The 27,234-nt window shown below is 38.7% G+C and overlaps 2 protein-coding genes, 1 long non-coding RNA gene and 1 pseudogene across 3 annotated transcripts; 1 reads left to right on the top strand and 3 right to left on the bottom strand.

Annotated features, from left to right (window-relative positions):
- Nucleotides 1–3,104: 3,104 nt before the first annotated feature.
- Nucleotides 3,105–6,166, top strand: LOC141846766 (uncharacterized). The gene is made up of 4 exons (XR_012603361.1): nucleotides 3,105–3,423; nucleotides 3,529–3,704; nucleotides 3,795–3,877; nucleotides 5,819–6,166. It is a non-coding gene; the product is annotated as an uncharacterized LOC141846766 (long non-coding RNA).
- A 10,054-nt stretch (nucleotides 6,167–16,220) lies between these two features.
- LOC141845945 (uncharacterized) lies at nucleotides 16,221–17,541 on the bottom strand (annotated as a pseudogene).
- Nucleotides 17,542–18,052: 511 nt separating this feature from the next.
- LOC141845944 (uncharacterized) lies at nucleotides 18,053–19,564 on the bottom strand. The gene is made up of 3 exons (XM_074733938.1): nucleotides 18,966–19,564; nucleotides 18,786–18,891; nucleotides 18,053–18,700 (listed from the first exon to the last, which is right to left on the bottom strand). The coding sequence occupies exons 1-3, from the start codon at nucleotides 19,562–19,564 to the stop codon at nucleotides 18,053–18,055; spliced, it is 1,353 nt and encodes a 450-aa protein (XP_074590039.1).
- Nucleotides 19,565–19,652: 88 nt separating this feature from the next.
- Nucleotides 19,653–21,427, bottom strand: LOC141845943 (uncharacterized). Its single transcript, XM_074733936.1, has 2 exons — nucleotides 19,872–21,427; nucleotides 19,653–19,773 (listed from the first exon to the last, which is right to left on the bottom strand). Exons 1-2 carry the CDS (start codon nucleotides 21,425–21,427, stop codon nucleotides 19,653–19,655), a joined length of 1,677 nt encoding a protein of 558 aa, XP_074590037.1.
- Nucleotides 21,428–27,234: the final 5,807 nt, after the last annotated feature.

Genomic DNA, 27,234 nt, shown 5'->3' with positions numbered 1-27,234 from the left:
TTTAGTTATTGAACCAAACAATTTGGTTTTAAACCAAATTAGACCAACTTGGTTTGATTTTAAATCGAACTTAAGTTAATTAGCATTTGGGTTTTGGGTATTGAGTTAAGAGATGAGATTTTGGATTGGATCCAAACCCAATAAAATGATGTATGAGATATAACATCAAAAGAGGAATGAATGGTTGATATTAAACCCTAATAGTTAGGATTAATCTCATCCATCCATCTCATCTCTTATAACCCTTTATATTGCTACAGTAAACCCAAACCAATGGTTTGCAACAGTGATTGAAAGAAAATGAGTTGGTTCACCTACAAAAAGATGCTTACTATAGCTTCTAGATCGTGACACTATTCATCTTCTTGGGCTCTCGCGATTTTGGTCGTTGGCTTCAACTGATCGACGTGTGAAGCTTCTCCTAATCGTGTGTCGTGGCTGCTCTGCTCTCCCAATCACGATTTTGGATTGTCGATCATCATCCTTCCCGAGCATTGTGATTCCTTCCAGAGCACTGGTGTTTCCTTTGATGCCCACGTGAGAAAGAATAGCTGCCGGTTAGCCTTCTTCTGCTTCCGTGAGAAACTGAAACCCAGGTCGGTGTTGGACGTTGCCTCTTCTTCCTGCAATAGCCTCCTCCCTGCTGTAATGATTGTCACCGTCAGCCGAAGTAGAGGACTCTTGTTCGCTGCCATCTTCACTTACTGGATTACGGCTGAAGAAGTGGAAACAATCAAGCGTCGTCTTCATCGTCAAACATCTTCTCCCGAGCTTTTGAAGTTGTGGGTGCCGGAGCTTGTGATTGCTTGAGTTGTTGTCGGTGATTGGAGGCTGAGTGAGTTGATGTCGGAGCATATTCCATTGTCAAAAATTATTTCCAACCACTAGAGGGTTCATTGGCCATTACCGGAGCTGCCGTTAGAGTTTGCCCTTCACCGCCGATCAAAGGTTGACCACCAAAACTACATCGGGAATACGATTGTCCACGATAGTTAGAAAACCTCTGAAAATGAACGTGATGTGTGTTGTTGCATGTTTTTTGATATTAGAATTTTTTCTCATATCAACCGTTGTTGATAGTCGGCTAGTACTGAAGACGGTGACATAGCTTATGGCTTGGGAAGCCGTTTAGACAAGAGCATGGCATGGATCACCAATAGAGGCAGAGTTTTGACAAAGCTACTCAATTGATGTGATTCCCGCTCAACATCATCAATTAGATATACCTAGAATAATTATTATTCTTTAAAATTTTAATTTTCAACTATGTCATGTACTTGTTGTATCTTGCATGCGTGTGTTGCGAATGTTGTAATAATTAGTTTTAATTATTATTTTTCTTTGGCAGTGCACGTTTGTAAAATATGTAAATACGCACAACGCACCAGGCTGGACCTAACATATTTGACATAAGTAATGTATGTATAAAATTTTATGATTTTTTCAAAAATTATATAATTACTGATGTATTTTTGAACTTAAGTCTGAAAATTAAAAGTGTAGTTTTTTTATATCAATCGACTATTATTAGTAACCAGTCGACTATTTTTTACATTTTTATTAAAATGTATTTGTTTAAGGTATTTAAGCTCATTCCAACTAATTTAACTATCCCTAACCATGTGATATGCTTGGATAAGCATTCAAAAATAATTTTCTTGATGAAAATAAAAAAGTAATGTTAAAAAGGGGAAGATAAGGATTTGAGGAGTAGGTTTAGATTCAAGGTTAAATTTTTAATCTCATGACTTAGACTTTGGTATTTTCTAAAGGTTTAGGACCTCCAAATCATTGTTGGTGCAATGATAGAGATTAGAGCATGCTATGAGGGGAAGGTCCACCTTAAAGGCATGAATTGGATATGAAAGGATGACAATGTAAGAATTTAAGGATAAGTGAATGAATGAAGGATTGTGTACTCTAGGTTAAGCATTTGATGAAATGGAAGGGTGGTAACCTTCATTTGAGAAGATTGGATTGGATAAGATGAATGGATCTTGAGAAGAGATTTTTGATATGTGCCAGAAGGGAAGATTGTAATGTTTGAGAGGTGCCCTAAGACAATCGCCTTATGGTTGTATTATTAATTTATTTAATAATAAATAAAATTCACTATTTAAGTGCATATTTTCTTTTATTTGATTGGATCTTAAACTTATTTATTGAATGTTTGCAATACGATTCATAACATGAGAGAATTTGTGATTGAAGATTAGCACGTTTAAACTTCTTGGTTTGACAAGCAGCTATTCTCACTAGCTGGAGACATTGGATGTTGAGAGTTAAACATGGATGCTATGTTGGGATTGTCCTCGTGTAATGCGCGTGTTTACACGTTTCATAAATGTGCGCAGTGAAAATATATAAATAATTAAACTAATTATTATCACACATGCATGCATAAGCAGGAAATAACAGTGTACAAGGCATGACAATAAATTAAAATTTTATAAAATAATAAATTATTCAATGCATACCTTTTCGATGACATTGAGTGGGATTGACATCAATCGAACAGTCCTTGTCGAAGTCCCGCCTCTACTGGTGATCCACGTCAAGCTCTCATTTGGACAACTTCGGAAGCCACGAGTCACGTCATCGTCTTTGGTACCAGCCAACGATCGATTCGAGAGAAACTTTATTTTAGAAAATACGCAACAATGTTTGTTGCGATCATTTTTTGAGGTTTTCTAACTATCATTGAGAATCGTATTCCCGATGTAGTTTTCGGTGATTAACCTTTAATCGTCAATAAAAGGACTAATAGCCGAAAACCCTTTCTGATTATGGTCGAAAATGTAAAATACCAAAATTTTTAGGGACTAATTTGTAATAATATAAATTAATCCCTAACTTTTGTAAGGGTTATTAGGGGTTAATTAGGCTTAATTAGAAAGCCTAATTAAACAAACTCAATTGGTCAAACCATTTAGGCCAAATTAAGAGCCCAAATAAAACCTTAATTAGAGCCCATATACAAGGCCCAATTAAGCTTTAGGGTTATAGGGTTAAAGGATATTGGGTTCTTGGATCTGAATCCGTTAAGAAATCTTTTAAGCTTCGCTACTCCTTCCCGATTCCGCGATTTCCTCTCCTCTGCTTCCATCGCGAGACGCCCCTGTTCCTCTCCTTCTTCGTCCTGATCGCACGACTACCAGCGGTCTTTGGCGGAGCCGGCGACGAGGAAGTGACTAGAGAGCGGATCTTCCACCCTGGGTCTTGTTCCATTGCTGGAGGTGGCGTGGTTGACAACGGGCAGCGGCGGCAGACGCGACGCGATCACGGCGGAGCTGGGAGCCAAAGAGGAAACGTCGACGACCAGATTTGAGCTATTGAAGATCGCTGCTGGCCGGAGGTGACTGAAATTCGAGAGAAGTGGAGACTTGCGGCTGCGGCGAACCGAAGGAAGAGGAAGAAGAATCGGTAAGTTTAAGCTATAGATCTTTGGTTGTGAGGGTTTCTTGAGTCTAGATCTAGGGATTTTCGGATTTTTTTCGGAGTTGGATTTTAATCAGGTATTTGATCTAGATTTTTAGGCCGACGCCGGAGGGAGTTCCTGTTGGTTTCGGCAGCAGGCAAGAGGAAGGTTCGGTTCCTTTACCTGCAATTTCATGGAGAGGAAACTTGGTGGATCCTCTTGAATTGTAGCATGTTTTGATCGGCAGCAAGCAGAGAATAAGGGAGGTGTGATCTGATTGATTGAGGTAAGGTTTAATCAGGATATGCTAATTCTTGATCATGATCGAATCTTTAAATGCTTGGATTTTTTTGTTCTGTTCTGTTGAGTGGTGTAGATCGGAAATCAGAACTTGAATCGGGCATGATTTGACCAAGAATTGGAGCAAGGATTAGGTCAAGATGCTGGATCTAAGTTGAGGTAAGTCCTTTGTTTAAGCTGGTTAAGATTTTGCTACTAGGGTTCTGTTATAGAGTTTAATTTGGGTAGTTTGAGCTTGATTTTAGCATAAGGGGGGGGGGGGGGGGGGGGGGGGGGGGGGGGGGAAGATTCAGTTCTTGTTTAGTGAAGAATGTTATGATTATAGTTTGAATTGGATGAGATCGAGAGCATTAGATTTAATGCTGCTCAAATATATTGGATTAGGTTTTGATCTAATCTGTTGGGAATTTGATTTGGTAGATCTATTCTTGGATTCTTGGAAGATGGGAATCAAGTATGATTTGATTAGTTTTCGGTGATGTTAATATCTAGTAACCTAATGTGGGTTAGCTTAGGGTTGATTAAATAGGAAATTAACTAGATTAATTGATTAATGATATTAATCAATTAATTAGTTAATCCCTATTAGTATCAACCTAAAGATTTGATTAGTCTAATCTAAGGTTGATTGGTTAGCATAGGTTTGATTATACCTGAGGTTAGTTGTATTGATCGATTCGATTAATACAACTAATTGATTGATTAATTAAACCATGTTAATATCAACCTAAAGGTTAGATTAATTTAACCCGAGTTAGGTTAATGAGATTGAGTTAAACTAACCCTTAAAATAAAAATTAGGGTTTGTCTGATATATTCTGGTATTTGGGATGTGATATTGTGTTTGTAGGTCCTTGATTGATTTTGGGACTTCGATATTATACGGGGGTATATTTTCTATAGGTTTTTATTCGACATACGGTTACCAGGTGGATAGTCTACTGTATTTAGTCAATACAGTTCTCTTCCTATTTACAGTGCATGCTTCCTTTCATTCCTAGTGATTAGGTTACCTATCATGCTCTTATACTTGATATAGATTAGATGCTTTCGATACTTATGTTTATCACATGCTTGATCGTATTTCTTTGACCTTCTTATCAGTTCTGTTTATATCTCTGATGCTTGAGATCATTGTTATCCATGTTTATGATTACTGTCTCTATTTCAGTTATGTTATCATCATGTTGATACCTGTGATCAGTAGGACTTTTCATTAGTACCTACACATGTTAATTAACAAGGTGTTAATTAACATGGTAGAGGATGATTATTCTGACTTATTCATGTCATCATGATGCATGAGCTTGATTGTAAATCCCAAAGATGTGGGTGTATCTTGCCGGTAGTTGGCTATAGTGATATAGGTGGTTGTTACCCTTCCATCACGGTGATGGCGACTGTATGGCAGTGTACGCAGTCGACGGCTGTATGGCAGTGTACGCAACCGAGTCAGTGGCTTGATCTCAACACTGCGATGGATTGGTACTCAGTCTGGCTATATAGCCTTTACGTAGCCCGGCTGTATGGCATGTACGCAGCCGAGAGTGATTCTCTGGACGAGTATTGAGGACAGCACTGGCCATTGGATATGTAGCTTATCATAGCTACGGGATCACCGGACGCGGAGCACTGATCCCCGATTTGGATCACCGGACTACTTTGTTGTAGGGTGCGGAGTACTGATCCCCAGATGCCGGCCATCCCAGCCTCAGATGCTTGCACGAGTGCTGTAGTGAGTGGGGCAGTTGCATCATATGCACACATTTGCTTTGTGAGATTTATATACATACATTGGACCGTATATATGTGCATATTACATTATGAAGTGATTGTGTACTTGTATTGACACTTGGTTGACGCATTGCATAACATGATCATGCTTATGGATTACTATATGTACCTGAGATATAGCATGACTTATATGATATCTGTAGGAGTTACGATACTTTACATTGTTCTCTCATTGCTTACTGTTATGCTTTTTCTATACCTGCTCTTTTATGTTTTACCTTATTGAGCATGCATTTCTTTCTGATTATCCACTAAGTATATTTGTACTCACCATTTGGACTCTGAGATTTTTTTTTGTCTTCCCAGATATCAGGTAGAAAGCTACAGCTGATGCCGAGGAGATCCTGCCAGTCATGCTATCTCACAGCAACCTATGGTTTATTTGTATTCGTGGGTATTGTATCTGTTTATGTGTCTGTGTGGTGATTTTATTACTTGTAGTTCGAGTTCGTACTTTCGTATCCGTATTTTGGATTTAGTGATTTCTATGTGCCGACGAGTATTCGTTTCATCCTTACTTTGGATTTATCTTTAGAATAGATATGTTTCCGCTGTACGAATCAGTTTTAACGAGTTTTATTCGTTAGTGATTGTACGGATGCATTTCATATATAGTAGGATGTGTTGAGTGACCGTGTGGGTCACATTTGTTTTTATTTACTTGTATAAATTCATAGTCTGTTATGGATAGGCCGTGTGGGCCTTTTATATATGTATGTATCCAGGGAATTGTCATAGATACAGGGGAGATGCTGCCGAAATTTTTCGGACGGCCGTCTTCTGGGTCGTGATAGAAAATCTTTTTCATAGAAGATGAAATAATTTTTCGATCGCTTCACAAGCTCTCGGCCACAAACCTAATTTCCAGTAGCGACTCAATCCGGCAACGCAAGGGCAATGTATCCTCTCTTCTCCCACGTAGACGAAAATAGAAAATAGAGGACTTGGGTTCGGCTTCCTCTCATGAATGAAGAAGAACAGGACTTCTTCTCTTTCCCTCACAGCGGAAATAGAGGACGCGAGGAAGAAACAATGCTTCATTTAACATTATGTATAGAACCATATGAAGTCTCAAGGCAGGTCACTTCAATGAATTGATTACCTTTAACCAACATCCACGTTTAACTCTCAATATCTAATGTCTCCTTCCAACGAGATCAGCTGCTTGGCTAACCAAGAAGTTTAAATGTGTTTGTCTTAATAGAATCAATGACGCCCATGCTCATCAATTCCTCGACTAGGGATAGTTTCAATATATTCATAATTGCACATGTAGAGATACTCACTAGTTGTAATCCAATCATAAATTCTCTCATGCTATGAATCGTATTACGGGCATTCAGTAAATGAGTTTAAGATCCAATCAAACACATAGAAAAATGTGCACTCATATAGTGAATTGTTATTTATCCAATAAATAGAATAATCGTAAGGCGATTATTTTAGGACACCCCTCAAATCTAACATGTTGGTTAAAGGTAATCAGTTCATTGGAATGACCTGCCTTGAGACTTCATATGATTCTTATACATATATCAATGAATATCTTAATGCAGCTTAAGTGTGAGTTTTCTTAGACTTGCGGTATTCAAGTCACCTTGGTCATAAAGACTTATACTTTGACATCTTAAGCAGATATCTCTGATGAGATGAGGACCTGGGATGATTGAGTATAAGTCGAACTGCCCGAAGGTGTTTGAATATCCTGTAGAGGATTCATCGCTATTTATGAAAAATAGACGTATACCCTACGGCTGCTTGTTAGGATTGTTACTGGAAGTCTTTGGCCAAAAGATCACATGCCAAGAGTATGACACTATTGGACATATTTACAAGTAACTTGAATTCACAGGACAAGAAAGGAGCTTGGGCTAGGTGTGACATAGAGAGCCTAGTGGGGACTGACACATATAAACCATGTCCTGAACTAAATGGGTATAAGACAGTGAAAAGAATAAGGCATGTTTATTAAAGCTGCTGAAAGGTTTAGAAATTATTTTGAAATTAATCATTGATTTTTTGATCAATTGAGGATCATGATGTACTACTAGGTGACACTCATGATCGTTCCGCATTTAATGGTTAATTATGGACGACCAACATAATCGGGAACCTATTGGGTCACATGCACTAGAAGTTTTCTGAAGGACTTAAAATAAGTTTGAGAATTTGATTCTCAGATCGAGAGAATGTTAGTTTGATTGGACCAAACAACAAGAAAAATTAGTTTGGTTCAAATCAGAGAAGGCTTGGTTATTGACCAAGTAAGTAAATATTGAACCAAATTGAAACAACTAGGTTTGTTTATAGTGGAAATTATGTTGACAAAATAAAAGGGATGAGAAAATTTACCTTGTGAAGACGGATAAAATAAAACTTATTTAGGTCAAATCGGAGGTCATTTGATCATTGAACCAAGCGAACCAAACTCAAACTGATCTGCTATAGTAGCCAGGTCTGGTTCAACCCAGACCCGATTCTGCTAAAACTTGGTTCAACCCTAAACTTGTTTTTCTCCCATCCTGGCCCGCACGTGCGATTCCCTCGTGCATGACTCCGTCTTCTCTAATGGCACCCACGCCCGATGGAATAGAGACGAGTTCGCCGTGGTTCCTCCTCAATTGCTGCCTTACTTGCGCCGGATGCGAGTATAAGAAGGGGCAGAGGGTTGAGGCACGAGTAGAAGCAAAGAGAAGAAGCAAAAACCCTAAGCAAAAACCCTTTCTTTCTGATTGGCGTCAGATTCCTTTTATCGCCGCTACTGTCAGATTTTCCATTACTGCTGCCATTGCCGGACTACCCCTTTGCCATCGCCAGATTAGGGTTCCGCCAAGGATTGGGGTTTACCACCGCTGGAGTCCTTATTCAGCCTTGTTGTTGCCGTCGAATTGTTTGCCGATGGAGCTTCCACGGAGTTCTTCGGTGGATGAAGGAGTTGCGATTTTCGGGATCGCCGATAGCCATTTGGGTTTCATCGTGTGCCTACGGTGTTTTCCATTCTTCAAAAACTGTTCCGATCCATTTTTCTTATTTCTATATTATCAACAATTTGATTCCTGGTGATTGATAGAAAGCCTCAGAAATGATCATGATGTGTGTTGTTGCGTGTTTCCGATATAAGGATTTTTTCTCGTATCGATCGTTACTGCTTGTTGGCTAGTACCGAAGATTGTGACGTGATTTGATGCTTTAGAAGCCAACTTGAAGATCACTTTGCATGGATCACCAATAGAAGTGGGACTCCGACAAGGACCGTCCAATTGATGCCCTTCTCGCATGTCTTATATTTGATGTTTCCTAACTATGCATGCGTGTGTTATAATAATTAGTATTAATTATTATTATTTTATTTTCATTGCGCACGTTTCTGAAACATATAAACACGTGCATTATATCAAAACGATCCTAATAGTGGTATTAGAGCTTGATTGTGCAAGACATACGCGTAAAATAATTTTGCATGTTATGATTAATCTAATTAAGGAAAATTTATAATTTAATTTAGAATTTCTAATTAGCAAAATTTCTTAATTTTGAATTAGGAAAATTATTTCTTAATTAAATTAGAATTCTAATTAAAGAATATTATTTTTTAGAATAAAATATGTAATTAGATGTGAAAAATTATTTCCTAACCTAATTAAAAAATTTTGTTTTATGAAATTAAATTCTTAAATATATTTTATTAAATAAAATTTATGATAACTATATATGGTTGGAAATAAGTCATAATTAATTGCATTAATGTCATGTCATATCATATGTCATGTTTAGTTGCATTAATTATGTCATTCTATTTATTGCTATGTTATATAGATAAATTAGTTGTTTGTATGAAAAGAGGATGAGACCTAAAATCCTTATAAAATTATTAGAGCTAATACCTTCTATTAATATGGCAAGAACCAGAGTTTGCTTCCTCGTTTGGGTTGTTGGACTGTCTTCAAGGCTGGCTTAAAAGTAAATATATTCGAACCATCAAGATATGATTTCACGATTAGCAGGCTGGCTTTAACTTGAAGCATGGTTTTGTTGGACTATCTCCAAGGTCAATGTATGATGTATACGTGTTAATATGTTAATAACCTAATGTTTATGCAAACATTCAATTAGTGGATAACATAATATGATAGTTATATATACGTGATGCATAATCAGTATGAAATACCTACCACTGTAGCTAAGAATGACTTGTTAGACTCTCTCCAAGATTATTCTTATCTATAATGGATACGAGCCCTTTTGGTGAAAACCTATGATCTCTCGAATCAGAGTAAGGGCTCTTGAATTCGCAAAATAAATGAGACCCACACATGTATATAAATTATTTACAGATACATTGTAAAACTCATCTCTCATATATTCTTGATTGGTTTTCTAGGTTAATCGATTAAGAATGACTTCTTTGAGTTTGCATACAATTTTGAATACTAATAAGTTAACTGACCCCAATTCCTGGATTGGTATAGAAACTTGAGAATTATTTTCAAATCTGAAAAACCTGCCTATGTCCTCGACGATCTTACCCTCGAACCTCTTGCAGATGATGCGACTGATGAACAAAAGTTGATTTATCAGAAACACCTAGTCGATTCTGACTTGGCTAGTTGCATTATACTAGCCTCTATGTCACCCGACCTGCAGAAACAACATGAGCATATAGATGCTTATACTATTATGTATCACCTTTGTGAATTATTCAATGAGCATGCGAGATCCGAAAGGTTTGAGGTCTCTAAACTCCTCTTTCGTTCACGAATGCAAGAAGGTACAACTGCAGCATAGCATGTGCTAAAGATATATGGGTACATAGAGAGGCTAGGACCACTTGGTTTTGTAATGAACCATGTGTTGGCGATCTGGATCTCCGTCCTGCGTTCCGGATTCTATCTGCTCCGAAAAGCATAGAACCCCACAGGACAAAAATTTTATCCCGCCTGGATCAATTGACAAAGTCTACAAAAGACTAAGTCAATCGATTCTTCAGGATCGCCGATTCCTAAATTACTATCTACGATTTACGACTAGTTCTAGGTACAAAATAAAACTGCGGAAAATAAATTTATACCAGAACCCGGTTTGAACCTCGGAGCTTTCCGCTGTATTCCTAACCTCCTCCTGGACGTCGGGTGGGCGACTATCTTCCAGAAGCTAAGAATCACCATCGCTATCGGATAAATATTGGAATCACCTCTTCTCCTCCAAGGAAAAGCATCACCTCCATCGATCATGCAAGAAGCCATGCAAGATTTGCAACCGAAACAATTGAAATTGTTTCATGCAATTCCATGCCTCCAATTTTCATGCAATTAGAAGAAAGCCATGCATTGGAAGCAACGGAACCAATTGGAAGAAAAGCCATCATGCAACGGAACCAATTGGAATTTGATGGCTTTTAATTGGTTTGCATGCAAAATTGGAATTTGATGGCTTTTAACTGGTTTGCATGCAATGCCTCCTCCATCATGATCGCCACCCTCTCTTCATTCCGCATGCATCTTCATGCAATGAAAAAAAATTGCAACCTTATGCAACGTGGAAGATCCAAGCAACACCTCCCATCCAACATGAAGTCATGCAACCAATGGGATTTTGATCTGTTCACCATGCAAGCAACAGAAACATTAATTCCTTGTCATGCAAAACTTGATCGTTGCATGTAATCAAGGCACCAACGGAAAAGAGCAAACAATCGACGCCATGCAAGGGAAACACGCGCCGCCGACCTTAGGTTTTTGGAGGAGAGAAAAAACATTCACCTCATCATCAATTAGCACCTCTCCTTATATATTTATAAGAGAGCCGACCCTAATTCATAAGAGGAGAACCGAGGTGAACCGGCCAATCTTGAGAATAAAAACCGAACCGAAAAGATCTCATCCGATGGATACAACTTGATCTTATCCAACGGTTCTAAAATAATCTCATCTGACGGCCCCAATATAATCATCCAACGGATGCAACTTGATCTCATCCAACGGATGCAAGTTGATTTCATCCAACGGCTGAGACTTAAGAGGATATCATTAGGCTACAATAGGGACCTCGAGGAGAAATTGGATCTGGCCTTCTGATGGATTTCGGATCCCGCATTCAACCCCGAATACACACCTACATCCATCAATAACGATCCATTCCACTAGAGGATCATTATTGCACTACCAATCCAATCCCCAAATTACGTTATGGGTTCCTTCTTATTATTTTATGCATTGCTCCCCGTGTTTAAGATATCGTATGCCCATCAATTATCTGAGTTCACTGACAACTCAATAATCGACATCTAAGACCTTGAATAGTATCACTTATCCTTATTGTCAGTCGGACTAAGTCCAATTGCAAAATTTGACTTGATAATCCTTATGAGCTCTTCAAGGGGACATCATCAGCCCTACTGGGACACGGATTCCTTCTATAATTAACGGCACACCTTATAGATAGTAACATCACCCAACTTACTGAGAATATTTGATTTGACGGAAAGATCTCACCCTTTGGTAAATCAAAGCAATAATTACTAAGTATAGGTGCTCATTTATTACATCGGGATTAAGAGTGCATAATTATAATAACAGAGGTCTTGTTCAATTTGTGAGTCAATGTAAATCGAACAACCTCAATGGTTCTACTCAATATACACAAAGTGCACTAGTGTAATTCTACAGTCAAGACAGACAGTCACCGAATTACACTACAACCGTTCCCGATGGTTTGTCCAAAGCCATCTTGGTTGTGAGCCTTAGTTTATAATTCACAAGGGACCAATAATCATGGTCTTCTGTGTCTCACAGACACCAAGTTATCTACAATGTAAATTAAGAGGACTTTATTGCAAAATATACTATTGCAATCATTTGACCAAAACATGATACTTTATTTCATAAATATTTATATACAAAAGAGCTAGTCTTTTCAGTATACTTCCTAACACCATGAGTTAAGTATTGACTTAATTCTACATATTTGCCCAAAAGATATTCACATTTTGTGATGAACTATTAGATAAATCGTATTGAGTTCACAATACCAGAGCAGATCAATACACTCAAATCTATTGAGTCGACTGCCAAGAAAGAGAAGAAGGATGTGATGCTTGTTGATTCTTCTAAGAAAGGTTCTAAGAGGAAGGCAAAATGACAAGATAAAGAGAAGAAGAAGAAGAAGGCCAAGGTTACTAAACTTGTTTCAAAAGGACCATGCCATCACTATGTTAGGATCGGTGCGCTCGCTAGAGGGGAGGTGAATAGCGTTTTTCAACTTTTCTCCTGCAAAAGTATTAGCGGAAGCAAAGAAACAAAGTAGAAAAGGTCACAACGCTAACCCGTTCGATTTACTTAGTATCCACCTGTACGAGGTGACTAATCCAAGGATCCACACACACAGCCCGACGATTCCACTATGAGAAAAACTCTCCTTTTCGAATCACACTTCGAAGGCGGAGAAACCTTCACAACCGATGTCTTCCTCGTACAAGATCTTTTATGAAGTAAGAGAGGAAGAAAAAGAGCTTCTACAGAGATCAGAGAACAGTAAAGAAGATGAAGAATCAATAATCATTTCTCTGCGACGTTGACTGCTCTTTTTATGAATTTCAGTGCCCCAGTCGACTGATGGGTTTCAACGGGAATTAAATACGCATTTAATTCGCCAGTTGTCACCCCAACGGCAGTATATCAGTCGACTGCTCCATGGCCAGTCGGCTACTCCAGTCGACTGTCAACTCGATTGATTTTTCTGTGCTTGTCTGTGTGTGCTCCGGATCAACCCCAGTCGACTGCTGGCAGGGCCAGTCGACTGTCATAGCTGAAAACTTCCATTTTCAGCTTCTCTTCACTCTTTAGCCTTGATGCAAGCCTTCAAACATCTTCCACAAGCCTCGTGCTCTTCCTTGCACTAGCTTGAGACATTTCCCTCAACTTCATCGTGCTAAGACATCCTTGCCAAGGGGCCACGCCTCCGGGACTTCATACTTGCCAAGAGACCGCGCCTCTAGGACTTCACCAATTGCCAAGAGGCCGCACCTCCGGGACTTCATTCTTGCCAAGAGGTCGCACCTCCGGGACTTCACAAATTGCCAAGAGGCCGCACCTCCGAGACTTCACCAATTGCCAGGTCTCCACTCCTGGGCTTTCCTGTGGACTCAAACCACACATGTTAGATAACAACACATTGCCTAACTTAACTGATTTAGCCAAACATTAAAATCCAATCACTTGGGGCACGATTGCACCAACACACTGTGGCAAAATGGGTCATTGGGGAAGAAATTGCAAGGCTTATCTTGGGCATCCGATGCCCCACCCGCTTTAGGTATTTTCATAATCGAATGTCATACTATTTCTTCATACACCTGGGTATTAGATACTGGGTGTGACTCTCATATATGTAATGATATACAGGGGCTAAAGAATAGTAAAAGACTCGTTAAAGAGATTCAAGTTTATGAGTTGGTAACAGAGCAAAGGTTGCAGCTATGGCCATCGGGACGTATTTATTGAATCTTCCTAGTGGACTTGTTTTAGAGTTGAAAAACTGCTATTATGTTCTTGTTTTAATAAAGAATATTATTTCTATTTCTTATTTAAATAGAAAGGGATTCCATTTGATTTTTAGTAACAATTGTTGTTACATAACTTTAAATAGAATTCTTTATAGAACTGGAACGCTATGTAAAGGTATCTACATGTTAGATAATTACCAATGAGGCATTCAACATCGAAACAAGAAACAAGAGTGCTTGAAAGGATGATCCATTAACCTCCTATTCGCATTGTCGTCTTGGCCATATAAGCAAGAAACACATGTCTCACTACTAGAAAAAGCAAATAGACAACGCTTTTAATGTGTTGTCTATCTGACACAAAAAGCGTTATAAAATCGCCTGTTATAAAAGGGGTCTCTCAATGACAACGTATCTTATGCGTTGTCTTTGTTAACATCGACAACACTTTTACAACAAAAAAAAAGCGTTGTCTTTGGTAGTAATGACAACGCTTAAAAGTGTTATTTTTTATGGGTACAACAACACATTTAGCAACGTTTAAAAAGCATTGTAATTTTGTTCCAAACTGCTTGAATTCTAGGACGTTTAAAAAGCGTTGTCTTATTTTTATTTCACATTTAAAAAAGCATTGTCTTTTGAAATGAAATATATATTTTTAGCAATAAATAAAAAATATTATAGAACTATATACAAAATTATTGTCTATATTTACCATGAAAGTATAGAATCCATTACATCCAAGCCCACTACTACAAAAGTTGTAGTAATTAACAATCCAGTACACAGCAAATTAAGTTTACAACCCCATGCACGCTCAGTATACAGCAAGTTAAGTTGTAAAATCCATTACGTCCAAGTTCAGTATACAAGGCAAAAACCTGTGTGTTCCAGAAAACAACCCCATTAATGCACGTTCAAAGCCCCATGCACGTTCAAAACCTGCACATCCAAGTTCCAGTTAAGTTACTACATGCACAACACAAGATAACACTAATTATCAAGGAGCATGTGGCACAAATAAATATCTTTATTGCAAATTTCAGCTAGCTGGATTATGTAGATTAGCATTCCATACCTACTCATAAATACGATCTTATATAGTTTCTGCCAACTCAGAACGCACTTCATCAATTTATTCCTGAGAGTACTCCACTGCCAAGAACTATAAACACACATAGATTATGTTAATGGAAAAACAATCAAAACTTACTTTGCAAAATGATAAATAGTTTATTTAAAGTTGTTTGGAACAAACAATAAAATATTACTATTGATCGTAGCCCATCTCTTTCGATAGTTTTAGCTTCAATGATTTGTCTCATAAATCTCATCACATAATAACCACATTGTTTATCATCTGGTTGCCGAGGAGCCTATGGTAATTGGAAACAATCTGTTAAAGACAAATATACACATTAAAATATATGTTAACCATAATTACACATACTTGTACTAATTCCCACACAGATTTTTTTTTACCTTTCCTTCCCTTGTTTGAATTAAACAATCTTAAGGACCTGCATACATTAATAATATTTGATATATGAGTGTGTTACTGAGTGAAGTTCATTTTATAAAAAAACTAGTATGACCTCTGATGAGTTAGGGTTTTATTGATTTTTTAATCGATTTATTATTGGGCTTTTGCATGAAAATGATTATTTCTTGAATCGATTTGATCATATTTGTCCTATATTGCATAAATTGAGGCTTGATTATAATTTTCCTGATTTAATGGCAATTTTTGCATTAATTTGGATTTTAATTGATTTTAGGGCTAAATCGGACCCGACTCGAGCTCAACCGCGGTTAACTCAAGTCAAAATTTTCCAAATCGATCAAGCCAACATGAAGGACATGACTCAGATCGAGCCCGATCAAAATCGCTGATTTTTTTGGAAACCCTAAGCAGCCCTAAACCCCAGATCAAGCTTGCACCGTTGAATCTGAAATCAAGGGTCCAGATCTTTTGATTAATCAAAGTATTTAAGCTTCAACTTTAGGGATGAACAGTGGCTGGCTGCGCCACTGTTCACCTCCGTCCCCGCGCGGAAACCTCTGTTAGGGAGCGTAACTCCCGGCCAAGCCCCATCCAATTCTTCCTTTTCCTTCGATTTTCTGGATCACCGAGGAAGCTAGAGCCGGTATATTGGGTGTCATTTGGCAACTGGAAGGCGCGCAACGAAGAGGGTTTCTCGTTCGTGTTCAGCCCTTGTTCCGGCGTGATTTTACGGTTTCTGGCAGCAGTCGAGCACCAGTGCACTCCGGGAGCTGAGGAGGGGTTCTCTGAAGATCCAGGAACACGACTCGATCAGCACCAACTCCATCAACACCATCACGGGGGTTAAAAATCCAGAATTGCATCTTCAAACTCCTGTTCGTGCCATTATCTGATTTCAGCGAGGGTTTTGCTGAATTTCCGAGCTGTGGACGCGAGCAGAACACGACCAGCATGCGACGAGTGATATGACCTCCAATGCCCCTCACACGTCCGACATTTTCTCCCGTCTCAAGAGCTTTTGTAAGTATATCCTCTTTTGTCCCTTCAATTTTCAGCTTACCTTCCCGCTTTTGTTGTATATAATCATCCTGTCATGCACATTAAAAAGAATTTGCACTGAAAATTGGTAAAATTCAAATAATGTTGATGGTTTTTATGTGGTACTAATTTTCTTACAATCTTTTGGACTGTTTTCGTCAACTCCTCGCCTTCAAAGTCCCCTTTTTTGTTGACTCATCCTTTCTTCCACATAATAGCTCTATTTATGTCAGCATCATCACATAATTCAGTCCCCTACAAAAAGAAAAATCCAGCAACATACGTGAGGTAAATTTTAGGTGAAATAATTGAAGGGTTATTATGGAAATATGCTACAAAATACTTACTATTTCCTCAGCTAAGCGTGCATATCCTTTACGTGAAAGCCGATGAGGATATATGTGTTGTTTTCTTCTCTCTTTTTGTTGATCACTTAGTTTCTATTTATTTCAAACATATTATGGAAATATGCTACAAAATACTTACTCTTTTTGTTGATCACTAACTTATCATTGAAGATCTAAAATTATTCAAGCTTTAAAAGAATAAATTAAGAATCTTACAATGAAGTCTTCAGACATGCGACTAATGACAAAAGAAATCCAATCATCTTTTGTAATACCGTAGCCACTGGGTGGATCAGACACTTCCTCGGGTCTATCAAGCTTGCTTAAAATGAAAGCTTGAGTCAGATGGGCTTTGTATTGACGCCACTTACTGTTTGCTGATTTCAAACAGCCCTTCTTCCACCCTATGTCAACATTGTATGTCAACTGTAAATCACAAAAGTGAAAATCCATTAAAAAGATTAAGATGTAACATTAAAGTTATCATAAGAATATGAGTACTGTAATTGGTAAAACATGCTAAACTACTTACATTGACCGATTCCCATATCAATTCTTTAACATCCATTGGAACCTGCTTCCAAGTCTTGTAACTAATCTTAACCTTTTCTCGAGCAAGCACCCCAATATAACTTTGCATTTCAACAGCAGCTTCTCCTATTGGCTGTCCCAGTCTATTGAATGCAACATTCTTTCTAATTCCTTGAATCCTTAGCCTAGCAAGCTTATCCAAGTGTGTACGACCTCTAGATGTTCTTGTGGTTTCGGTATCTACAGAATTCATAACAGTGTTACCATCACAACTCTCTCCAGTGGCAGCAGATTCAATTTTCTCTTTTCCCTTCCTAATTTTCACAAGCTGTCCTCGTTTTGTTGGACAAGATGCCATAGAGTCAACAACCTCTGTGAGTCAACATAAATTTTAGGTAACAGCTGATATATACAACAAATAACAAGAGAAATTAAATAAAAAACATATAAAGTCACATCAATATGATAAAAGGCAAATTAAACTATCAATATTGTCAACGAAATCAGCGTCTAAAGGAAGATAACGTATCAATATTGTCCACAAAATCATCTTCAAAAGGTAAATAAAATAACAATCTAAATTGTCTACAAACACATCTTCAAATTCAAAATTTCATTAGTTAATTATTTTCAACCCAAGTCCCATCACAGTCTTCACGAATGCATGGTGGTTCGTTATCATCTCCTCCGTCAACATCCATTGATGGTAACCCTCTGCTAAAGCATTGATAGTGGATTGCAGTGTCTTCAAACTCTTCACCCTCTATGTATTCAAAGTACTCCCTGCTTGGAGTTGCAAGTACAACACTCCATAAAGGATCTTCAGGATCTTCAATGTAAAATACTTGCTTTGCTTGACTGGCCAAGATGAAACAATCAGATTTGAATCCAATCCTATTGAGGTTTACCAATGTGAAGCCATTGTCATCAATTTTAATACCGTTATTATTCTCCACCCAATTACATTTAAACATTGGAATTTGAAACTTGTGGTAATCAACTACCCATATTTCTTCTATAACTCCATAAAAAACCATATCTGACACAATAGGATTTTTATCCTTGGCACTAGCAACTTGCATTGTCTTTGCAACTAAGCTGACTCCAGAGTTTTGAACAACTCGTATGTCATCACGCTCTTTTGTAGCATAAATAACCCCATCAATCAAATAACTAGAGTACTTTAAGACATGCTTGCTAGGTCCACGCGCTATCCACTTCAATCTTTCAGATACTTGATGGGTGGAATAGTCAACTACATGTGCAACCTACATGTTTTACACAATAACTTTTCATTAATGGGTAAATATGATAATTGAATGTATGCCAATACGTAATACTAACAAAACTTACACGATCACGCAACCATATAGCAAAAGTTCGGTTATGCTCATCTTGTAACCACTTCTTCGACCTAGCCTTGTGAGGAAATTTTGCACGCAAATACACCATGTGTTCCCTAATAAAATAATTATGAATAAATAAACCAATACGTAATGATGTGTGAAAGTATTAGCAAGTTGGAGAAATTACTCGATATACAGATCAGTCTCAGCATCATTTGCCAATATGTAACGATGTGCTTGATGCAACTCATCGTCACTTGTGGAGTGCACTATTGCACCCGATAAAGGCTTAGTAAGTTCTATTTGTCGATGACTTGATGGGATCCCAATTGTGTCCACACCACAAAGATAGTCTGAGCAAAATTCAATAGCCTCTTCAGCAATATAACATTCGGCTATACACCCTTCAGGCCGATTGCGATTTCGCACATAACCTTTCAAAACTTTCATGTATCTTTCAAATGGATACATGTACCTATACCAAACCGGTCCACACAGTTTCACCTCCCGCACAAGATGAACAGTTAAATGAATCATTATATCAAAAAATGAAGGGGGAAAATACTTTTCAAGCAAGCACAATATCGTAACAATCTCTCTTTGCATATCATCCAACTTTGAGACGTCTATCACTTTATTACATAACACATTGAAGAAGAAACACAAGCGAGTGATAGTGTCTCTGACATGTTTGGGCAAGACACCACGGATGGCCACTGGAAGCAATTGTTGCATTAAAGTGTGGTAGTCGTGTGACTTAAGCCCACCAAGTTTCAAGTCCTTCATGGACACAAGGTTTTTAACATTGGATGAGTAACATGCCGGAAGTTGTATTCCAGACAGAGACTTCAAAATTTTCCTTTTCTCATCCTTGCTAAGTGTATAACAAGCTGCTGGCAAAAACGTTCTGGTCTCTCCCATTCTTGGTGCCAAATCTGTCCTCACATTCATTTCCACAAGGTCTAATCTCGCAGCTACTCCATCTTTTATTTTTCCTGGAATGTCAAGTAACGTACCGATAAGACTTTCACATACATTCTTTTCAATGTGCATCACATCAAGAACATGTCGAACATGTAGATGTTTCCAATACTCAAGTTCAAAGAATATTGACTTCTTTTTCCAGCATGATTTTACATCATCCTTAGTTGACTGAATCTTCCCACTCATTTTCCCCCATTGACAATTAATTCTTTCAACTCTTTCAAAAACTTCATTGCCAAGCAATGGTTTTGGTGCAGTGTTAAACTCTTGGCTCCCATTAAATGCCTTCCTTTGCTTTCGATAAGGATGAGTTGCAGGTAGAAACCTTCTATGGCCTGTATATGACATTTTCCTACTATGCTTCAACCTTGTTGAATAGGTTTCATCACCACAAATAGGACATGCATGATATCCTTTAACAATACATCCTGACATGTTCCCATAAGCAGGAAAATCATTGATCGTCCATAGTAAGACAGCTCTAAGGGAGAAAGTTTCTTTTCGATATGCATCATATGCTTCAACACCTATATCCCACAAGCATTTTAAGTCATCAATCAGAGGTGCTAAGTAAACATCAATATCATTTCCTGGTTGTTTAGGACCAGAAATCAACAATGTGAGCATCATAAATTTTCTCTTCATACACAACCATGGAGGAAGATTGTAAGTGATCATTAGAACTGGCCAACAACTATATGCAGAACTCATCAAACCATGTGGATTGATCCCATCAGCTGATATGGCCAATCTAAGATTTCTTTTCTCAGTAGCAAAATCTGGCCACTTATGATCAACTACTTTCCAAGATGGTGCATCAGCTGGATGACGTAAGTGTCCATCACAAACTCTTTTATCAGCATGCCAAGTCAACTCCTTGGATATCTCCTTATTCCGAAACATTCTTTGAAATCTTGGAATAGGAGGGAAGTACCACAAAACCTTTGCTGGAACTCCTTCCTTTATTGTATTTTTTTGGCCCAACTTCCACCTGGACACCCCACACGTAGGGCAATTGGTAAAATCCTCATACTCTTTCCGGTATAAGATACAATCATTAGGGCAAGCATGAATTTTCACGTAATCCATCCCTAATGCACGTAAGCTTTTCTTTGCATCATAAAAAGATAAAGGCAATTCATTGTCATCTGGAAGCATTTCTCCTAACAAACTTAGTAGGTCGGTGAAACTTTTATCACTCCAACTATATTTGGCCTTCAAGTTGAATAATTTCACAACTGCGGATAACATTGTAAATTTAGTGCATCCATGATATAAAGGTTTCTCGGCATCTTCAAGTAGCTTAGTGAATTGTGTTGGATTCTCAGCATAACCATCATATGCAGCATGTACCATATCTATCGGTTCCTCAACAACATATTTTTGTTCATCTAGCCCTACTTGATCACTATCATTATTTGACTTCCCTGACGTAGATCTTTCACCATGCCAGATCCATGTATGATATGTCAGATCTATACCATTACAATACATATGTGCCCTTATAGTTTCTACATTTTTCTTCTTTAGATTACCACATTTTGCACATGGGCAAGGTATTGCGTCCAGATCATTAGCATTTTTCATTGCAAATTGCAAGAAATATTCAACTCCTAACTCATATTCATGTGATAGTCTATCCTTTGACATCCATTCTTTGTCCATTCTTGTTACAACTAATCAACTGACAATGAGCAAACACCTGCATATCATTTTCACAAATCAACTAACAATAATCAAAATTCACATCATTTTTACTATATTATTTTCACATCAACTGACAATGAGCAAACTATTCAAATTTCACATATTACTAATCAACTAATCAACTGACTTCGAACACATGCATATTATTACTCAATCTATACATTTCAATATTATTGTAATAGTTTGTATAAATATTTTTACAAGACATAGGAAAAGATTATAGTCAAAGACACAAAGAAGTGAACGGTAACTTACCTTCTATCTAATGGTCAGGTTCGTTAGGGTAAACCTCCAAACACAGCACGACCTCAAGAAAATCCAATGGCTTATTATCTAATGGTCTAACTTGCTAAGAATTTTAGAATCGTTATTATAACCCTAATCGAAGAAAAAAGATCGAAGGCATACCTGGAACTCGGAGGAAGTGTACAAGCTCATAAACAAGCAGAGGGCGAGAGAGGAAGGCGAAGCAGTGACCTGTGCCCAGGAGAAGGCGACGAAGACCGCGTGTGGACGAAAGTGCTTCCGTTGAGGATGAAACTGGCGCCGCCTATGTGTTATACTGCGTCGGGATCGGGATTCGGAGAGGATAAGCTAGCCGGAGCGCCGAGAGAGGAAGAGGCACGACGAGTAGAATGCGGCGAGAGGGGTCGGGAGAAGAGGAGAGGCATAAAGAGTAGAAGGTGCGTGGCGAAATACCTGAAGCAGGCCGTGGACTGCACGAAAAGAGGCGCTAAAACTAATTCATCAACGACAACACTTTTCAAAAAACCGTTGTCTTTCAAGTGCTATTAGATAACACTTTCGGCACCTATGTTGTCTTTGACCCAAAAAAAAGCGCTAATAGTTAACGCTCCCTGAATAACGTTGTCTTTGATCTTTAAAAGACAACATTTTTGACTAAAAATGTTGTTAAATATAAAAAAACAACAGTTTTTACAAAAAATATTGTCGTCCTAGCATTGTGTATTAGGTTTTTTGTAGTAGTGAACACATGCATCTGAATTAGCCAACCACAACGTATAAATCGAAATGCATCACAACCAAGCCAAATATAAATCCACAAGTCTACGATAATAAAAACTACGTAAACGGAAGTATAACCACAACGAAATCTAAAATTGCTAGTCACTAAAGCAAATAGCAACAGTCTTCGACAACGGCGCCAAAAACTTAATAGGTCTGTAAGTATACGGTCGTCGTTAAGTAATAAAAAGATATCGAACCCCAAGGACTGTTGTTAGCTATAGTGATGTCACAAGGCTAGTTGTCTAGACTCTAAAGGAAGCGAAAAAGTTGAGGATTTTGCATATGGTAGAGAGAGAGATTGGCTTGGGGATTTATGGATGAGATGGATAAGTCTAGGATTTCGATTTCACATCAATGCTAGGTGACATCCCTAATTCATGTTTGTTCCCTTACTCTCAATGTTTACCACCTTGTGAGGATTCTAACCAAGATACCAACTCGACCTCTTCAGGCTTTGTCGGAATTAAATCATTAATCCTCTAACGCTATGATTACTAGTTCAGGATGATACCTAGATAGCCTGGTTCTATAGCTCTCCCGCTATCACCGGGCACTCCAGCAATACTACTTGTATACTACCCTCTGTCACCGAGTACCCAATTAAGGGACCCCTTCCTAGTCATCAATAGTCGTTAGCTACCCCCTAAGGGAGTTTACCACCATATAAAGGTCACCTCGGAAAGTCTGATTAAAAGTTCATCTTCTATCACAAGGCACCCCGGTCATACGATCCTAATATCCCCCTACACAGTAATCTATCCCTCATAATCATGCATATACGCTCACACAAATATTTCATCAAATACGTTCAAGGCACACAATACTTGAAACAAGTATAAACACTTCATAGAATAGGAAAAAATAATATGAACTAATTCTTACATTACCATCATTACATCAATGTTCATCCTATGTCCTACACTCAAAAATATATTCCATTACAAGAAGGTTATAACAAGAACGCAAGAACAAACATCATCCACAAGAGAGGGGAAGACTTATCTTGAAGCACGGGCAACCCTTGAAGCTCTTCTTGCTCTGGTGTAGGATAGATCGGTGGAAATGAAGAGTTTAGGGCCTCCCCCAGAGTGGGGAGGCACCTCCCATAAACCAAGACCCTAGTGTTTTGGAAGATAACCTAAGATAACCCAAGATTGGATTTGTTTTTCCCTTTTATACTCTCCCAAAACTACCCAGATTTTTCTTGGTTTATAAGGCTCCGCCTCAATGAGTTTTTCACCTTAAAAATCTATTTTTATTTAATTGGACCCTAAACTAAAGTGGTAGAGCATCAAATTATCTTCAATTTGGTGGGCGGACCGACCCATAACTTCATTTGAGCTGAAAGTTATGATGGTTCAAAGTTTGGTCTGCAGTTTGGGCAGAGCATCCAGTGTGGTCGTGGTCAGGAGGCACGGCCATGCCATTTAGCATGACCTAGAGAAGTAATCGTTCTATACACCCTAAATCAAAGTTGTAGATCTTGAAGCTTTCTACATTTTGATAGGTAGAACGACCTATGGGTCAATCGGAGTTGAAAGTTATGTCTATTTTACTTTAAGTCTGCAAAACTATCCAGACAAAGTACACAGCCTGGAATTTCGCCTTGAAGCTTTCGCGGGCACGGCCCCAACGTGGTCCTACTTTGGAAGTGGGAACGGTCGTGCCTGATAAGCACGGTGCCTTACTATCTTCGATCTGTTGGAGGAACACGGTTGTGCCTCCAGGCACAGCCAGGCCGTGTCTGAGCCTGGAAATGTGAGGCACGGTCGTGCCTAATAGGCATGACTGTGCTTTGCTTTGTTGTTCCTTTTCCTTCATTTCTTCATGTTTACTGCGAAAGAACCCCGCTCGTGATGACGAGCACGACCAGTGTTGTTGGATCTTGTTGGCGTCACTAGAAGGGGGGGATGAATAGCGTCGATTGCTCAATAGTGATCTTGAGTTGCTCAGTGGAAAATTCGATCAAGACACAGCACACAGCGATTTACTTGGTTCACAGTTTCCCACGAACTGCTACGTCCAAGGCCTACCTCTACTTTTCTCCTTCGTGGTAATTCACCGAAGGTGGAGAAACCTCTTAATACACGTTACAGAACAGTACAGCAAGAACTTACAGTAGAGAAATGTTTGAGAAGAAATACAATAGATCTTAGACTTGAGAGCTCTCCTTCTCTTCTCTTCTGATTGGCCTTGTAGAATATTTGGAGCTTGAAGAATTAGGATCAAGTTGCAGGAATATCGCACGTGTAGAAGATGATTTGTATCTATTTGAAGAAGACATTGAAACCCTTTTATAATGACTGGTTATCTAAGGTTTCGAGCCTGCCTAGTCAAGTCTACTCGACTGGTGACTCGATTAGGTTCAAATTAAGTCGCCAACGGTAAGATTTTTACATTAATTATATACTTGATTTTGAAATCTTGCCTGTTTTAACTTAGGTCCAGTCGAGTCACTGATATGACCAACTCGACTGATGGCCTCCAGTCGAGTTGGCACTCGAGTGTCACTTGCGTCTGCCACTCGACGGCCATATCCAGTCGAGTCTCCAGTCGACTCTGACTTGCTTCTGTTCAGTTTTCTCAACCCAGTCGTGTTGCCAACTAGACTGAACAATTAAACTAAGTACTAGTCGAGTTTCAACTTGCTTCTGTTCGGATCTTTCAATTAGTCGAGTCGCAAACTCGACTGATAAGGCCTCCAGTCGAGTCACAACTCGACTGTACCTTGTTTTGACCACTCTAAGGCCAAAACATCACCTAGTAAGATGAGTCTACCCTTGACCCTTTACCTGACGACCGTGAACTGCTGTTCACATGCCTAGAATTTCATCCGAGACTTCTTTTGCCAAGACTCCTCGTCTGGGACTTCTTCTGCCAAGACTCCTCGTTTGGGACTTCCTTTGCCAGGACTCCTCGTCCGGGATTTCCTTTGCCAAGACTCCTCGTCCGAGACTTCCTTTGCCAAGACTCCTCGTCTGGGACTTCCTTTGCCAGGACTCCTCGTCCGGGACTTCCTTTGTCAAGACTCCTCGTCCGGGACTTCATTGCCAAGACTCCTCGTCCTGACCTACAAAGGGTTTCCTGAAAATACATCTTAAGCAACCATGTGAGATAACAAATGATTATCACTTAGACTTAAACCTTTGTCAAACATTGAAATATTAGATTGGCTTGATTGCACTAACAATCTCCCCCTTTTTATATTTGATAACATGGTTTAAGTTTAGGTGATATAAATATAGTTCATCTTTATTTCTGAAATATAGCATGAAGTGCAGAAAACAAATATTTCATATCAGAAATTTATCAATCATATGTAAAAGAGATGGGCAGAAATTTATCAATCTCCCCCTTTGGCAAACAACAAAAAAATGGGGTTTTCAATGGAAGCTCCCCCTTAACTACAACTCCCCCTCAAATGATTCTTAAACAGAATAAGTGATTACACACGTTTATAAGTGATGTCATCTAGTCGAGTCAGTGACTTGACTGGTGTGATTTTAAGGAGCTTAGTCAAGTCAAGGACTCGACTTTTAGTTGACTTCTGGTAAATTTCATGATATCAGTCGATGATGGGAAAGTCTTGAAAAACCGTTCCGGTAGATTCTTGCAGAACAAAAATTTTTCCGGAAACGATTTCAAGTTGCCCTCATAGTCGATCAAACGAAGTTTGATCGACGCATTTAGATCATTGGGCTCTTGTGTTTGGTTTACAGGATCCAAGATAAAAAGGATAATTTAATTAACGCGGAAACATTAAATTATACCTTTTCTTCGGACTGTTGTGAAGGATGTGGATGACCCCTCGATCTTCTGCTGTATTCCTCTCCTCTTCTCGAACGTTGTGTGGGCAACGATCCTTCGAGAATTTCTCCACCAGAATTCTACTTCTCCGATGGCTAGCAAACTTTCCTTCCTTCTCTTTATCTTGGAGAAAAGAGAAGAAGAAGAGTAGGGGTTGGCTGCCGAGAAAGAGGTTCCGGCCACCAAAAGGATTTTTTTTCGTGTGTCTCAAACCCTTTGCAAGCCTCCTCTTTTATAGCCTAGCCATCTCATAAACTTGGTATGATTTGAATCATAAACTTGGTATGATTTGTTGGTATGATTTCGGAAGTTACCAATTCGAACCCAGAGGCTTAATCGATCAAGGAATCGATTAAACTCGTAACTTTTTCTCATTAAGCCTGGTAATCGATCAGGTGATCGATTACCAGCCTGGTAATCGATCAGCTGATCGATTTGATTACCATGAGCTTGGTAATCGATCAGGTGATCGATTACCAAGGTGTGTAATCGATCAGTTGATCGATTACACTGCTTTGTATGGGTTCGAATGCCTAGTTTCTTCACGAATTCTTCCAAGGCGGATTTGAGGATTTCCAGAGGCTACAGCAGGGACCTAGAGGAGGAATTGGTTTTGGTCTCCTGATGGGCTTAAGCTTCCCATGTTCTTCACCGAACACACAGCTTAAGTCCATCAATAATAACTCATTCCACTAGAGAGTTATTATTGCACTACCGCACCAATCCCATATTATAATATGGGCTCCTTCTTACTATAAGTACATTAATCTCCCTGTGTTTAAGATATCGTATGTCCGTCAATTAAATGAGTTACTGACAACTCGAATTTAATCAACTTCTAATCCAAGAGTAGTACCACTCAACCTTATTATCATGCGGACAAGGTCCACCTGCAGGGTTTACATGATAATCCTTATGAGCTCCTCAAG

This window comes from Curcuma longa, chromosome 15, assembly GCF_044706935.1.
Source record: "Curcuma longa cultivar G26 ecotype Majalengka, Jawa Barat chromosome 15, ITB_CL_G26_1.1, whole genome shotgun sequence".
Classification (NCBI taxonomy): Eukaryota; Viridiplantae; Streptophyta; class Magnoliopsida; order Zingiberales; family Zingiberaceae; genus Curcuma; species Curcuma longa.
This window is presented reverse-complemented; position numbering and strand designations above follow the sequence as displayed.